At 38.8% G+C, this 16537-nt stretch overlaps 1 protein-coding gene across 1 annotated transcript in view; it reads left to right on the forward strand.

Moving 5' to 3' along the window:
• RIMBP2 (RIMS binding protein 2) overlaps positions 1–16537 on the forward strand; it is a 57828-nt gene that overhangs the window by 22187 nt on the left and 19104 nt on the right. Inside the window, 5 exon segments of the mRNA XM_050906652.1 lie at positions 3643–3794; positions 4176–4643; positions 6799–6948; positions 11577–11735; positions 14757–15488. Coding sequence (XP_050762609.1) covers positions 3643–3794; positions 4176–4643; positions 6799–6948; positions 11577–11735; positions 14757–15488 — 1661 coding nt within the window.

The raw sequence follows: 16537 nt of genomic DNA on the forward strand, positions 1-16537 counted from the left end.
GTATTTTGGAAAGTCCGAGGTTTTTTCCCACCTTGCTTTTACATTAGGAATGTTGGTGTTACCAGTCATTTCCCAGTATTTAAGAACAGTGAAGTAATGTTGAAAACTAGAGCAGAAATAATGTGGTGCATTTAAAGGATAATCTCATAATTTTGGGGGTGTATGGCAGTACCTGAAAAATTTGAACATCTCTCCTTATAGATCCATCTAACCAAGGTCATCTAACCAAGGACAAGTAGAAGACTCCTTATATATTCAGACTTTCAGAGCACTGAATGCCTCTGAAGCAGGGACAGTCAAGTACAAGTGACTCCTGGCGAGTGAAATTTCAATAGCATGTACTGTGCTATGGCTTAATTGACTCCCTGCTGGGACTTGATGCTAGCAAAGGGGCAGGAATTAGTTCTGGTCTCTTCCTTGGCTTGTGTGACTTATATGTAAGAAGACATGCAGGACAGTAATGCTGGTTGAGTAGAGAGGGAGTTAAGCTTGTATGTCTACTGCTTTTGATGCTGTTGATTTATAGTTTCGGTAAAAACGTCCTCAGCTCAGGCATTTACTCTTTTGTCTTAAATCATTTCAGTGAGATAAGTGGTAGTGCTATTATAGAATCTGCTAGGAGGGGAGGCATTTTAAACTTTGTATATGTTCTGTGGCAGTCAGGAGATACTGCCTAGATGGTGGCTTGAACTTATTAGGTATGTTGACTTCTTTGTTATTTGGGAAAGGCCTTTCGAGTGAGGTTTTTTCAGGCCAAACACTTAACGTGCTGTATCTCCCTCTAGTTGCTGAAGTCTGCTAAAGCAATAAATGAGCTGTTCTCTGTTGAGGAGCTAAAATGCAGCGAAGCTTCTGCTTTTAGATCCAGAGATCCCAGAATCTTCCCCACCACTTCATTTCACAGAGAGCATTTTTACAAAACAGCTTTTCACTGTTATGTAGCAAAATAAAATAGCAATGTTGAAGTGATTAGAGGGTGATGCTTGTACTTCAAAAGTCATTGAAACAAATGGAAAAGGATGCCCATGAAATCAGAGTCAGCAATGGGAGTTACCATCATAGTGTGTCATGTTTTTGTCTTGCAAATTTTACTGGCTTCGAGTAATCACCTCTCTTCTTCCAAGCTACAATTAAAAGAAAGAAGTTAAAAGGAAAAAAATAGAGAAAGTGTCTTTAATGTAAGGGACGTGTTTCAAAGATGATTTTAAAGTATGCTGAGAGAGCAATACAGATATTCTGTGTGAAGAGAATCTCTTGTTATTGTGCTTCTCTAGAAGATGCATGGGGGTGAGTGACGTCACATAAACCTTTAGTTGTGGTGAATGTCAGGTTTAGCACACAGTGCAGCATGAACTGCAACATAACTGGCCACAGGCAGCTGCTAACATTTGTACTGACATTTTTCTAAGGGCTTCAGAAATGTTTACAAATGAATACATGTGCTTGCTTTATTTGAAGCTGAGAAGCTCTGCACTTTACTAGTGGGTTCACTGATATCCTTATGGAAAAGGATACCATCAGCCACTTACACCAAAAAGGGAGTGGGGATCAGTGAATATTTTAAAATTTTCACACTGTATCAATCTCAGGGGTTTTTTAGGAATACATTAAGCAAAAATGAACTTGAGATAACTGCTCACATTTCAAAGCTAGAGAGAGCAGATGCATGAAAAGTACAAGACAATTAGAGGTCACCTTTTCATTTTTCTCTTTGCATAGATATATCATGTTTTGCATGATTTATACTTGAAAACACTTGGCTTCCTATCGGACCAAAGCTGAGTGACAGCTCTTTAGTTGCTGAGCAATTGAACTCCTCTTCTTGATTCATCAAAGCATTAGAATTGCTTAAGTTAAAATAGAGGTAGTTCTCTTTTCGGTGCTCAGATCTAAAAATAGGCATAAGTATTACCAGGATTGGGACCAATGGGACTGTTATGGTTTTTGAGCTCATTTAGGTAATAAATTCATGAAGACCAAACTGTAGCAGAATTCTGAAACAAACATTTATGTTGATGACCAAGACCATCAAAAGTCATCAAGAGTAATTTCCCATTTAATGATGGGGGAAAATAGAAACGATACTAAGCCTTGGGCATTACAGTTTATTAAACCTATCTCTGCTACAGCCTGTGAAGGTCGAGATAGACTCCCTGGGGATTGTTGGGGTTTGGGAGAATGGAAGGAAGGTGACTTCTCCTGCAGGAGCAGATTAATGTCATTGTCATTGGCAAGATACTGGGCTAGATCAGATGCATCCTTGTAAGCTGAGGAGCTTTGCTGGATTGGGAGTGCTGGCTGTCAATAAAATAGGATGGTCAAGGAAGCTGAAATTCAATCCTAAATCAAAATCTACATGTTGGCCAAGAATAGTATTAGGTCAGTTTGCATACTTTGGCCTTGCAAGTTAAAAATACATTATAGATGCAAGTAATGGTATAGGCAAAAATTTTACATTGTGCCTGTAGTGTCCTGAACATAACCATAATTTTATTTCCATGCCCACTAGGAGATGAAATTCAGTGACAGCAAACTACTGAAATGCACTGACGGTCTGCCAGCATATCTGGAGACTGAGGCTTGTGTGATATTTACACTTGTGTCATGATCTGTTTGGTAGTAATGAATGCACACAGTTAAAATACTTGTAGCTTTTTGGTAGATGAACAGAAATTGGTTGTGCTTAGTTCACTGGCAAAAGCAAACTCACAGCAACCAAGGTTTGTATTCTTCCGGCTATTAGGCAGAGACGGCTACAGCTGAACACTGCTTCTGAAATGTTTTAGCGTGAAACACTTCTCAGGGTTGGACTGTTAAATTAACACAACAGGATGCCTGAAATATTCATGAACTAATAATCTCTATGATATTTTTACTTTGACTTTCTGTCCAAAGTAGAGCTATTTATAGTAGGGTAATAATGTCTTTTAATTAAGGATGTATTTGGTGTGCTATTACACTAACATATTGTAAATGCCTTAAAAGGTTAGCAGGTGTATTTTTTTCTTCAGTGCAGAAAAAAGACTTTGAGTCCAGTTGTCCTTTAAACCAGCATGCTGCTGGTTGAAAAGGTTAAATTTTCAGCTTGCAGTCCACATATTGTACCTTAGTGTCAATATGCTTCTGGCCTATAAATCTTGATTTGGAGCCACTGATGGTCCAGAGAGACAGAACTTGGAAGTGATTTCTGAGTATGTAGTGTGCATTCAGTGCAGAGATATATACCAAAAAGTCACTTGCTGTCACCTGCAGCAGTTTTCCACTAACAGTGCCACTCCTGGGCATTTTTCTCCCTGCATTTTTCTGTTAACATCTTCTGCATGTTCAGAGTAAGTAGCAGTTATGCAGCCCAGAGGGATAAAAATAGGTCCAGAGCAAGTTGCAAGGACAGACCATCTTGCAAAGAAATATAGCTTGGTTAATGGCTGTAAGCTGAGGGTCAGTTCCTGGCTCCATGACCTGCTGAGCCTATGCTTCTGTCTTTACATAATAACTGCAAGAAGGATATTTTGTCTTCTTTAAAAAAAACAAAACAAAACAAAAAAGTGCTTTGAGATCTGTAGTTTCCAACTTGCAGGTATATCAGTTGACGTACATACTTCTGATCTAAGGCTCAACAGTGACCAGTCTTGTCTGTCTTAGGTCCTCCAGCTCCACCTCAAGATGTTACTGTACGGGCTGGGTCCACCCCAGCAACCATACAGGTGTCCTGGAAACCACCAACTCTGACAGCAACAGGGACCTCCCATGGCGCCAATGTCACAGGCTATGGTGTTTATGCGAAAGGTCAACGGGTGAGTTCTCCTTCCAGCGTTACAGTGACCATCTACATTAGGTGAATTTCAACTGACAGGTAAAGGCAACAATAAACATGTGACAGCACTTGAATTTGTGCAGGGTTTTCTCAGCTTTCAGTAGAACCTACTTTTTTGTTTGTGCATAACTTGCTCATTAACTTCCTTTCTATAAGCACTGAAGCTTTTGGACAAATGGGTTGAAAGGATTAAAGACAACTGGTGCTAATTGGCGTGGAGCCCTAATGTGGGCTCTTGCAGCCCACTCTGTGTGGGCAATAATTCACTCCATGTTAAGACATTGAAGTTTGCACTGTAGTGGGGTTGAGGGGAGGGAAACAGATGTCTTCATGCTAGTAAGTTGCTTGTTTGTGTACTCAGGTGGCGGAGGTGATCTTTCCAACAGCAGAGAGCACATTGGTGGAGCTCATGAGACTAAGGAGTTTGGAAGCAAAGGAAGTTACTGTTCGAACACTCTCTGCACAAGGGGAATCAGTGGACTCTTCTGTTGCTGCCATTCCATCTGACCTACTGGTGCCTCCAACCCCTCACCCCAGAACTGCTCCCAAATCTAAGCCATTAGCAAGTGCCGGAGCCCCAGAAACCAAAGAAGAACATTTAGGTCCACATTTAAAAATGGATGAGTCATGGGAGCAGACTCGTTCGGCATCCCCTGTTCATGGACACATGCTTGAGCCACCTGCTCCTAACTTTCACAGCCCGCTTCAGGGGAGGAGGTCTCCTTCACCTAACCGAATACTCCCTCAACCTCAAGGCACACCTGTCCCAAATACTGTCGCAAAAGCCATGGCAAGAGAAGCTGCACAAAGAGTTGCAGAGAGCAATAGGGTAAAGGCAAACCTTTTCTTAAGGCTTTTTGGGCTGGCTTTATTCATTGTGGCACTTTCCATCAAAGAATTTTTTCATCATATGCTTTAAGGAGCAGCTAATTATTCCTAAACCCTGAAGATCCATAGTTTGAGAAGAAGCAATGTGCTAAAATTCTGTGCTGTCTTCCACAAATATGCTTGTAACCATAAAGAGCATTGATCAGCCTTTGATCAGCATAGAAACCCCATAACATCACTGGAAATGTTGTCTCCAAAAATGCAGAGCCTTACTTCTGAAAAAAAAATAGTAATCATCAAAGTTTGTGCTTGGATCCTGCAGGAGCCAAAAGGGAGGCTTGTGCCTATGTGAGAAAAGTCAACCAAGTACTGAAGTACTTTGAAAGAGACCAAAACAATAAAGGACAGTTTAAAAATGGGTCTGGAAATAGGCAGATAGACAAAAGTCCTGAGCAGACTTACTGTGAGAGCTAGTCTTTTTGACAGTTTACAAAATGAGGACAGTCTCATTTCTATAAGGGAATCTAACCAGCAGTCAGATAAGAGACATGTTTGTATTCTAAAACTACCTGCGTTTTCAAAATAGCAAACAGCAGTCTAGATGCACATAAAGCACTGTTTTATATGCTGTCATGGATCCACAGGCAATTTTACGTATTTGCCCTACAAGAGTGCCCCTTTCTCAGTGCTACACCTTCACAGATGTTTACAACTGCTTCAAAATAGCTGCCATGTGAAAGCTTTTCATTACAGCTCCTTTTGTAGCTGCTAGAAGCATCACTGCCCAAAGGAGACTCTCTGGTTTTGAGACCATTATGACCCATGGCTGCTGTAGCGACTCAGATGTTTGCTAGTTAATTTAAGTCCCATATTTGAGGCTCTTTGGTCAGCATAGCTGATGTGTATGCATCCTGACAATGTGGTCTGGTTTTCCTACCCAAGCATACAATATTTAAATACTCCCAGTGCCCAGGGGAGCTTTCTCATCACAAGCTGCTCACAATTGTCCGTTACTTGTTTCAAGCTCTGGTGTCACTTTTTTCATGCATTTTCTTGATCCTTCAGCTGGCAGTCATCAGTTGTTATGTCCAGTCTTTGGTCTCCCATCGTATCTCCAAAATAACTCCATTAATTTTGACAGTTCACACATGTCTTAACAGCCCCAACTTATTGACTGTCCCTGTTTTGGGACAGAATTGAGCCAGTGGGTGATGATACAGCTTTTGGGAAGCTGAATAATTCTAGATCAATAAGGTCTGCTAAATACATATACATGCACGTGTATATTTCTTCCTTTTGTTTATAAATAAAGCAAACTGGAATAAATGTAATAGAGGAAGAAAAGGCAATTAGTTTCTTTGGCACTCTGAGATGAAAGGTGATTTAACCATATAGGGAAAGAGAACTGAAATACTTTTTCTGTTTTTGAAAATTGCTGACATAACATATGCTTTGAACCATGTTTAATTACATTAATTTTAGTGATGCCTGAAATGTTTAATTCTAGGATCTGGACAGAAGTTTACAGATGGATTCACTCCAAATTAAATCAAATTCTGCCAATGATATTTGTCACGTTTAGTCCCCAGTAGTAGAAATTCTTCCCTTGTGGTAGGCTGCTGCAGAAGCAGCTGTGTGTCTTCTCTCTGCCCTTCATCCAGCCTGTCAGATGGCTGATGGTTATTGTCATGAGGGTAAGCAGCAGGAATCAGTAGCTGAGGGTAAGAGTCACCTCAGAGCAGAGGAAGAGCACGAAGTCTAATTCTATAGCTTTTTTTGTACTGAGGTCAAAAATACTGTAGTGGCTAGGTTGTCCGCTAACCCTCTGCCAAGGTGAAATTAGCATCTTCATTAGCAGCCTCTGACTGTAGAATACTGAGAATTTTGACATAAGTGGTACAGGGAAGAAAGCTAGCAGCTGAGTTGATGATCACATAAAAGCATATAATTGTTTATGAGCGAGAGTAATATGACAAGCAAAAAAATTCTTGAAAAATCCTAAAAGGTTACAGTCAGGGGAAACTAAAATTGCTTTAAACCATGAGTATATTTAAATGTTGTATTCTTGAGTCCTTACATCTTATATTTGCCATTTCTTCCACTGGTTGCAGGAACCAGTCTGCTTCACAATTTCCCATTTTTTGTTGCTTTGTTAGATGGAGAGGAGGAGTGTTTTTAGCGAAAGGAGTAATGCAGCCCAATACACTAACTCGGATGATGAGGAAGACGGCTATGATTCTCCTAATGTCAAAAGAAGAGGGGCTTCAGTTGATGATTTCCTGAAAGGGTCAGAACTTGGAAAGCAAGTAAGTAGCCTGGTCTTGTTATTGTGTCAGGTGTCTGACATGAAACAAGTATTTTATGAAGCTCAGCAGGCTATCCAGGTCACCATCTGATTATTGTGGCCGTATTGGTAAACTATACAGACAAGCAGCTAAATTGTGGGGAGGTAGATGAATGTCCTGTTACTGGAGCATAACACTGTCTAATGGGAACTGAATGCTTGGCACCATGCATCTATAGATCGTTATCCCATGCAGCAGTCTTAAGCACTGGAAACTGAAAAAACTGAAGCTGAAAAAATTGACACAGAAAATGTGACTGGAATGTCATGTTTGGGCTCTGGGCTTTTTCTGTATGATGTGTTACTACTGCATATGAAAACATGCTGTGAAAAAAGGGAAAGGGGGATGGATTTACCATCCTTGGTAAAGGATGGTGACTTGTAATAACCTAACCTGTAATAACCTGTAAACCTAATTAGCAGAAAACCAACACCATATATACTTGCCATGCTGTAATGAACAGAAAGATGTTCCCAGAAGAATTTTGCACATCTGAAAACAAATATAAAGTAATTTATTACATTACTTTCAAGAGAGATGTAAATTCTAGCAAAGAGATATTTTCTTATGTCTGAGCATGGTCAAATAATCTTGTTAGCCAAACATCTGACCTCCCATGTTGAAGGGTCCAAGCAACGGCATTCCTTCTCATACCAGTTCTCAGACTTTCTGGAACTTTAGTTCCATTTATTGTAGAAGTTCAAGCATTTATAAATGGATAAACATTGCTCCAAATTTCCAGTGTTCTAAATATGTGGCTTCAGGATTTGATTTGGTTCCATCTTCACATACAGTGGTTCCAATTTTTAGAATACATGCAATCATGCTGTGCTTACAAAATGTGCTTGTGGGTGAGATGCATCTGTACCTCTGTATACAATTAAAATTATTCTGGACACAGAGGCCAAGATTTTCTAACAGGACCAGTGATCTTATTAAGAAGGCCCAGTGTAAAAAGTTTAGAGTGTTTGTAAGGGACCAAGATCAACTTCATTTTTCTGATAGCCATACTTCATATTTAACCTTGGTAAATAAACTTGGGGGTATTTACCATGTGAGTACAAAGTTGCTGCTCCATGTGGACTTACTACCTCAGATCACTAAAGGGTGGTTTGGTGTGTGTCTGCTTTACCAAGCTCTACAAAATAGAAGGTTTGGATATGAACATTGGAAGGCTGGGAACCCTTAAAGTTATATTCCATGAAGCCTAAAAAGATTAAGCTCTGTTGTCTACTAGGAACGTCCTCAAAGCTAGATTTGAAATCTCTCTGGCTACAAGTATTCTCAGATCTGATTAGGTTTCAAATTTAGTTTTCATGTACGGCTGAAACAATTCCTCATTGCTCTAAAACACTATGTCAAAAAATGCACTTTGAGAAATAGCAGTTAAATTATGTTTGGCAAAACAGCTGCAGTGTGTTACATGTAAATTGATTATTAAATGTTTATTTTATAGCTTCAGAGATATACCTATTTGTAGTTTAATTGCTCATTTGCATTAGTTATGAAAGATGATCACTTTTACCACTTGGTTTGTTAGTGAAGAAATAATTGGAGAAAATTGGAGAAACCTAATCTGTGGTGGTTTTCTCCATAAGAAATTATTAGTTTGCTAATTTCATTATAATGCTCATGTGCTGCTGGTATCTTCCAGAAGCAACTGCTATTCTGTATGCTGATTCCCTATCAAAGGTCTTTGTCTTTCTATCAGCTGACTTGCCTCACTCCATAGTGTTGTGGTTTAACCCCAGCTGGCAACTAAGCACCACACAGCCGCTTGCTCTCCCCCGGTGGGATGGGGGAGAGAATCAGAAGAGTAAAAGTGAGAAAACTGGTGGGTTGAGATAAAGACAGTTTAACAGGTAAAGCAAAAGCCATGCACGCAAGCAAAGCAAAACAAAACAAGGAATTCATTCACTACTTCCCATCGGCAGGCAGGTGTGCAGCCATCTCCAGGAAAGCAGGGCTCCATCACGCGTAACGGTTACTTGGGAAGACAAACACCATCACTCCGAATGTCCCCCCCCCTTCCTTCTTCTTCCCCCAGCTTTATATGCTGAGCATGACGTCATATGGTATGGAATATCCCTTTGGTCAGCTGGGGTCAGCTGTCCCGGCTGTGTCGCCTCCCAACTTCTTGTGCACCCCCAGCCTGCTTGCTGGTGGGGTGGGGTGAGGAGCAGAAAAGGCATTGATTCTGTGTAAGCACTGCTCAGCTGTAACTAAAACATCCCTGTGTTACCAATGCTGTTTCCAGCACAAATCCAAAACATAGCCCCATACTAGCTGCTATGAAGAAAATTAACTCTATCCCAGCTAAAACCACCACACATAGATGAGTAAAAAAACTGCAAGCAAATGCAAGTAACATTAATGTTTTTTCATCGAGCTTTTTACTAGCATTAGATATGGCTACTAATGGAAATTTTTCATGTCTGTCACATTGTATTTTGTAGGAAGATATATTGATTTTAAACTCTCCAGTTTAAAATGCCCCACAGGGAAGGGTGGCATGGATCACAATTCTGACGCAGTGCTGCAATATCAGTCTCTCTCAGACTTTTGTGAACTTAGACTTCGAAAGTTAGTCTTTCTTGCCCAGATCCTCACAAGTATTTATGCATCTAAATATCTCAATACCTCTGAGGATCTGGGTCAGTGAGCCTGTCAACCAAGACTAAAATGGGAATAATAATTCTTTCTTGTGTCACAAAAATGTACGAAGGTATTGTTTTCTGCAAGCTGTTGATTTGCTCTGTAAATAGATAAGGACAAGGGAAGTAAGTATCAGAGATAGACCTGAAATTCAGAGACAACTTGGGACATTTGCAGGAAGGGCAGTGCTAGAAAACATGTGAAATAATAACCACAAGTGCATGGAATATATGGCCATAGAGGTTCCTCTGGAAATCTGCATGTGTAAATGCACCCAGTTATTGAACACAGAGTATGTGTGCCCTATTACATACAGAGTTAATTGATTGCAAGGAGAATTGCATAATTATTGCTTATGTAATATCTCCTAGTTATGTTTTATACCTCAATTAATGTAGTGCTTGCATTAGAGGATTTATTTAAATAATTGAGTGGCTGTTTAGCAAGGCATTCCTGAACCACAATGGATAAGCCTTGGAGGCAGTTTGCTCGGTCTCTGTAGTCTGTGAACTACAGCCCAAGCAATCAGGGCTTTATTCCAGCAGTATTGGCCTTTGATAATCTACAAGGCATTGTGCACTTAGTTGGGCAAGTTCTGTAGTACTGTGCCAGTGCAACCCCCAAGTCTGTTTGAATACAGCTGAGAACAGGAGTGCAGGAATGCTTTTCTATGAAAAACAGAACCAAGATTCTGCTGGAATGGAACTGATGAAATAATAAAATTTAGTAAAAGAGCCACAAAGTTTAGATGTGAAAAATGAAGCATTAGAATATAGTCTGATCTTTTAACTTCAAAAAGAAACCAAAAACATTGTGAAACTGCAGTGGCTTTTTTCCTAAAATGATCCTAATATAATGCATCTGAAGCATCTGAAAACATTTATGGGCTTGGCACCGACAATTACTACTAAAGGCTTCACCCTACAATCTTTTTAGCTCCAGAACAAAGAATTAAAAGAGGACAAATTGTCTTTTGTATTGGGAGGGCAAATCCATCTTCACTTTGGAGAAATTGCTTATTGTAGACATTTTCTTCTCATTGCTGGGATTGATTGATATCAGTGTTACATAGCTATGGGAATTGACCTGGTACCACAGAAATTATTTCTTCATTAGTATTGCTGGAGGAAGGAATGCAGTAATTTCTAGCATTCTAGTACTTCTAGAATATTTGGTTCTTCAAATATTCTACTGCAATCTGACAGTCAGATGACTCCACTTGAAAATTTGTACTTGGAAATACAAAGAGTTTTGTTTATGATCTGATTTGTTAGATGTAATGTTTAACAGAGGCCATTCCTATTTAACATTAGCAATTCAGTAGGGCATACTTTTTCTCCTTATCTTCCAACTAATTGGAAACTTACAGGAACTTGAAATATTTGGACTAATTTTAAAAGACAGTTAAGGTTTTAGCCAGTCTATTCCTACAATGTTTAAGAGAATGAAAGCTTCAAATTCCATCAGCTAGCTATATCATACAATGATGGTAACATCCTGCAAGAGTTAAATGCTGATCACTTTTAAATTACAACGTGATGTAATAAACAGCTGTGAAGAACAGATGATATGTGAATTATCCTAGGGCTTTTACAATTTGGCCAGCAAGTCCATTGATGCATAAAGGACCTTTTTAAATCAAGGGAATTTAATCAAGACTAAAACTAGATTTGGTGCTGTGAATGCAGACATCCTTTTTTGTATCACCTATGGGATTAAGATTGGATTTCTTGAATTGGGAACATAAATGGGCAAAAAAAAATTATACATAATCTCTCCACTAGAACAGAGCAGCAAGCCGCATGATGTAATTTATGTGCAGTTATATAGTGTGATATTCAAACCTAGGAAATGCTCTAGTCCTCATTGGTGTTCTACAAGGATTTTCAGCTTTACAGTCAGTGAAGATTTTTCTCTCTCATCCTGTCAATTAGCCTCACTATTGCCATGGTGAAGAGTACCATACAGAGAGCAGCAGAGGTTCTGACTTGTCTGATATTATGGAAGAAGATGAGGAAGACCTGTACTCCGAAATGCAGCTGGAGGATGGAGGAAGGCGACGAGTCAGTGTGACTTCACACAATGCACTTAAGGTAAGTGTGACTGCAGAGAAAACTTAGGAGTACCTCCTTATTTTGATTCTTCCTTCAAAGAATTTCTTTTAATCAATTATGGATTTTGCAGACCATTAAAACTCACACTGTCGTATAGACCTAGAACTGGGGTGAGCATTGTTTATGATGTCAAGGTCACTTTAATACATTTATTACTTTTTTTTTTTTGCATTATTTGATAGCTAATCTTTGAACTAATTGACTATTTTCCTATATGTCATTGTTGAAGTTGCAATTTCTGTTCTGTATCTGAAGGCCTTTCCCATGTCTATATGACAATATACTACATGTGCTACCCAGACAATGAGTTGTTTCTGAGCAAGAAGATTTATATAAACATATATACATATAGAAAAAAAAACAAATTAGGTTTTTCATGTCTGAGTAATTTGTCCCTGTTTCCAGTCCTAGTCCATCTCTTCCACAGGCTTTAAAGCGTGCTTGTAAGAAAGGGAGTTGGGTCAGCTTTGTTTGATAAATGCATTGTCAGAAATCCTCATGCTCTGATTATTAAGGAATCACCAGAGACAGTAGGAAATACCTATCAGAAATATTGCTTTAATACTACACAGGAATATTCATCATGAAAGACAACTTTTCTATATACAAGTATAACAATTAAAGCGTATGTAGAATGTTAAACCTACCCAATACAGAATATATATTTCTCATAGTATATTTGTACATGTAAATTGTATTTGCTTTTTATGTGTCTAGCAATTACACTAAATTGTGTTCTCTTAGAAACCCACAGGTTGATTTTTCTTCCAATGTGCTGTTATTTAACTAAAAAACAATACTATTTTCTCATGCATACAAGAATTTTAACCATTCTTATAACTGCTTTCATGTACTATAAATTCAGTCCTTTTATTCTGATACTATCTGGAATGAGACGACAGGTACTTTTTCAAAGGAAAAAATAATCAGTGTTTCTATTATTCTGCTAACGGTGGAAACTGAAATCCTTCTGCATGCTGCTTCTGTCCCTTTCCTCTGGGAAAAAGTGAATTATCCCCAAACTGTTCTTGTTCTTTATGCATCAGAAAGTATATTTACTTCTTGATTTTAAATTAGTATTGCCAATGTTGATATTTCAAAAGAAAGGTCCAGACCCTTAACTGGTGTAGTAAATCATTTTAGACCTGTTAAGGTCTGCAGGCATACTTCTCTTGATGTAGTAGTGTATGTGAAGGGTTCGGTTGGTTGACTCCTTCTGCAGAAGTGGAATTCAGTATATGAGTACTTCCTGGGGAAGGACTCATGAATGTCTGAGTCTCATTTGGAGAATAAGGCCCACCATGCTGATAAGTTTTCTGATATAAAATGCAGGTCAGGTGCTGCTCCCAAAGTGCTCGATGATTTCCCTCTCTTTCACTAGATCCAATTTCACTTTGCAACATCAGTAACTAACAAAAAATTGAAAAACATGTTTACTGAATTTGCTATAATCAGATTCCTGATCCTCTTGCATCTGAAAATATGCCAACCATGCCCTTGCAGCTGTAATTGAGTATTCTTTCCTGAGTTAATAGATGCCCCCAAGTAACAAGAAAACATTTTGCATGCAGATATATATTTGCTTTATTGGGAGATTATTATTCCCTCCAATGGTTCCCTAAAACAAAGGCTGACACGGGTGATCCAGGGAAGATTCAACTCACTCACTTGATCTGAGCATTCTAAAATGTGGGATATTTGAGCTCCAATCAAAACTATCCGTGTTCATGTTTATTGACTTTTTTCCACTTGTATGGCAGTTTGTCTCAAAAGTTTCAGAAGTGTGATACACATTTTAAAAATGAATGAAAATAGGTGAAACCGATATAGTCATAAAGTAACTTAGAAAGTTCCTAATGCCTGAAAGGGGAAGACATCCAAACCCCAGTTAAGTTTAACATGCTCAGAGAGAGAGGTATTGCTGAAGTCTCCAAGATAATCCTGTCATTATTTATGGGTGCTGTTGTGTCCAGAGACCTACCTGATCTGGGCATTGAGTAAAGTACAAGGAGAGGTGATCTCCATGATGTAGAATGTATAAAACATGTCAATCAAAACCAACACCTGCTGCATCATTATTCTTTTGTCTCTTCTCAGAGTCCAACAAAGATACTGCATAGGATTCTTCTGTCACACCAACCTGTGTTTTGTGTAAATGTAATAGAAAAACTACAAAATGTATCTATCGTGTTCAGAATGCTTATTTTATCTGGACTGGCATAGTTTTTACCTATTTCTGGTATAAACAGAGACTTTTACTTAATTCTGCTAATAGGCTGATTTTCAAATATTGGTTTTGTCAAGCAGGTACGAGATTATGATGAGAGATTTGATGAGAGTGCAGACCAAGTGACATCAGAGAGCAGCCTGCTTCTCAGGGTTCTTTATGTGGAAGCCAAGCTTTAAAAATGGTGCAGGTTTTTTACAATTTTACAAAGGAAACTAGAACTGCTTTAATGATGTCAGCAGAATAGCTCTCCTCTGGCAGGAGATTTAGGAGTATTTTCTACTCATATAGGATGCTTTAACAGATGCAAAGCAAGAAAGCTTGCTAGAACAGAATTTTCATTCTCAGATATGGGTTCTGTTTATAAAGAAAAATTAACTAGCGATTTGGCATGGGGCAAGGAACATACTAAGGATTAGTGCTGTGTTTTAGTGCCATTCTCATTCACCATGCTGGAACCTGTATGCAGCTTTTATTACTTTGTTTTAAATGCATGGGTTTATTCTTTTTAAGAGCATCACTCAGTTGTTTGTACTGACCTCTCATGTTGTATCTGACACCCAGCAACTTCTTAATCATGTCTTTATTTTTCACAGATTCTCATTCAAAGCATGACATCCTTTTCACTAAATAAGCTGCATGTCTTATGTTTGCCATTGCTCTAAAACTAATTCTGTCTTTATTTTTCTTTTCTTCTCCCTTTTCCCTCCCATTTTATTTTTGTCACACATTATTTGTTCCCTGTCTGGTTTTTAACATTACATAATCTTAAGGAGTGCGATAAGAATAAGACCACTGAAGCCACTTTTTTGGAACAGCCTGACTTTTCACAGCAGATACATCACAGTAAAAAGCTTTTCAGTATTCCAGAAGTAGCTGAAGAGGATGGTGAATACTCTGAACTGCTGTACAAGCAGGGTTTAGGTATGCCCTATAAAAAGAATCCCACAATAGCTAGAGACTCTAGACCACCTAGGCCCTACAATCAAGACCAGCAGCACAACTTCTGGTACCCAGCCAAGCACAGAATTTCAGGCATGGAGGATTTTGCTGCAGACGACAAAGGATGTAAATATAGCCGATCCTTATCGAGAAGCCCAGACAGTGGACTAGACTGTGGAAGTGAAGAAGAAGAATCTCGTTTTAATTTTAAATATACTTGCGATTCAGTTTCTGCCAACGTTGCATCTAGCTGTTGTGCAGAGACTGCTCACTGTTCCTGCAGGAAAAGCATGAGGCCATTGCTTGCTCGCAGGAAAACTTTAACCAGACAAACCAGCATCGAAGAAGATTTTGGTGACCTGGGTCCTTCCTTTGTAGAGCCCAGGAGTGAACAGGTCAAGCCCAGTTACGAGAAAAAGTATGAGACTCAGAAATGTAATAGAACAGATAATTTGTCTAATGAAGATGTTCAGGGAGGCTGGAAGACCGACTTAAAAATGGCTGACTCTAGGGCAGCTGGCCTACTTGCAAAGCCATCCCACAGAGATGCAGAAGACTCTCTGGTGTGTGAAATAAATCTTCCTTCTAACATCTGCTTGCCAAATCAGTCTGTTTTCTTTCTTTTATTTTTTTTTCTTTTTTTTTTCTGAATTAATTTTTAGAGTCCATCCTTTGGACCTATCTGCTACATTTTTCCCTTTTTTTTTCCCCTCCCCATTCATTTTTGTTTATTAGTCTACATTTTCCTTTACAGTCCTCTTTTGTGTCATGCTGAAATCAGTTTAATTTGCTTTACAATGATTTTCCCATAGAACAAATTACAGTAATGGTTGCTTTTATTAAAGGACAACTGAATCTAAATTTTAATTAAGGGTTAGCTGAACTATAATTTTTCCAAAAGATTGTTTTTCTTTATTTTGCCCATCTAAATGTTGCTTTTAAAAAAAGCTGCATTTTAACTGGAAAAATATTTAATCAGTAATTTTTTATTATTTTTTTTTTTTAATGTCAAGGAATTCATTTCATCATGTTGTTTTTACTCACCTCATTCCCAGAATTTTCAGGATATGCTCTTTACCATGAAACATCTCTGGACAAGAATCAAGATTCTCCCCCAGTGTGACAGTGACCCAGATTTATGGAGTCACAGGTTGCATCATATTTCCATTTTCTACCTTATCTCTGCACTGTCACTACTTTGCCTTCCTTTTTAGACCATCTCTTCTTGCCTTTGAAGTTGCAGACTGCATCTCCGCATGAGAATGCAGGCAAACAGCTTCTTCCAAAGGGAGAGGCCAGGGCCATTCCATATCTTTCAAGGATGCCTCTGCGTGATCTTGCCTATTTGCATTTCTGTCCATTAATCTCTAGCAGAGTCTCCACGCTTTGATAGATGCATCCGTAGGCTTTCCTGCTCCCTAAAGACCAAAGCAAGTTCTTTACCCTCTCAGTCTGCAACAGTCCAGAGTGGAAGCCTCAAATCCAATGTGTTTCATGTAAGAGTAGAAATCAGCTGCCAGCTCTTCTAGCCTAGCAGTTTATGCTGAAATGATCCTTAAAATTTTCTCCCATTAAAATTGGTGCCCAAGCTGTATTACTCTCAATGACTGCG

The sequence above is a fragment of the Gymnogyps californianus genome, chromosome 16 (assembly GCF_018139145.2).
Source record: "Gymnogyps californianus isolate 813 chromosome 16, ASM1813914v2, whole genome shotgun sequence".
Taxonomy (NCBI): Eukaryota; Metazoa; Chordata; class Aves; order Accipitriformes; family Cathartidae; genus Gymnogyps; species Gymnogyps californianus.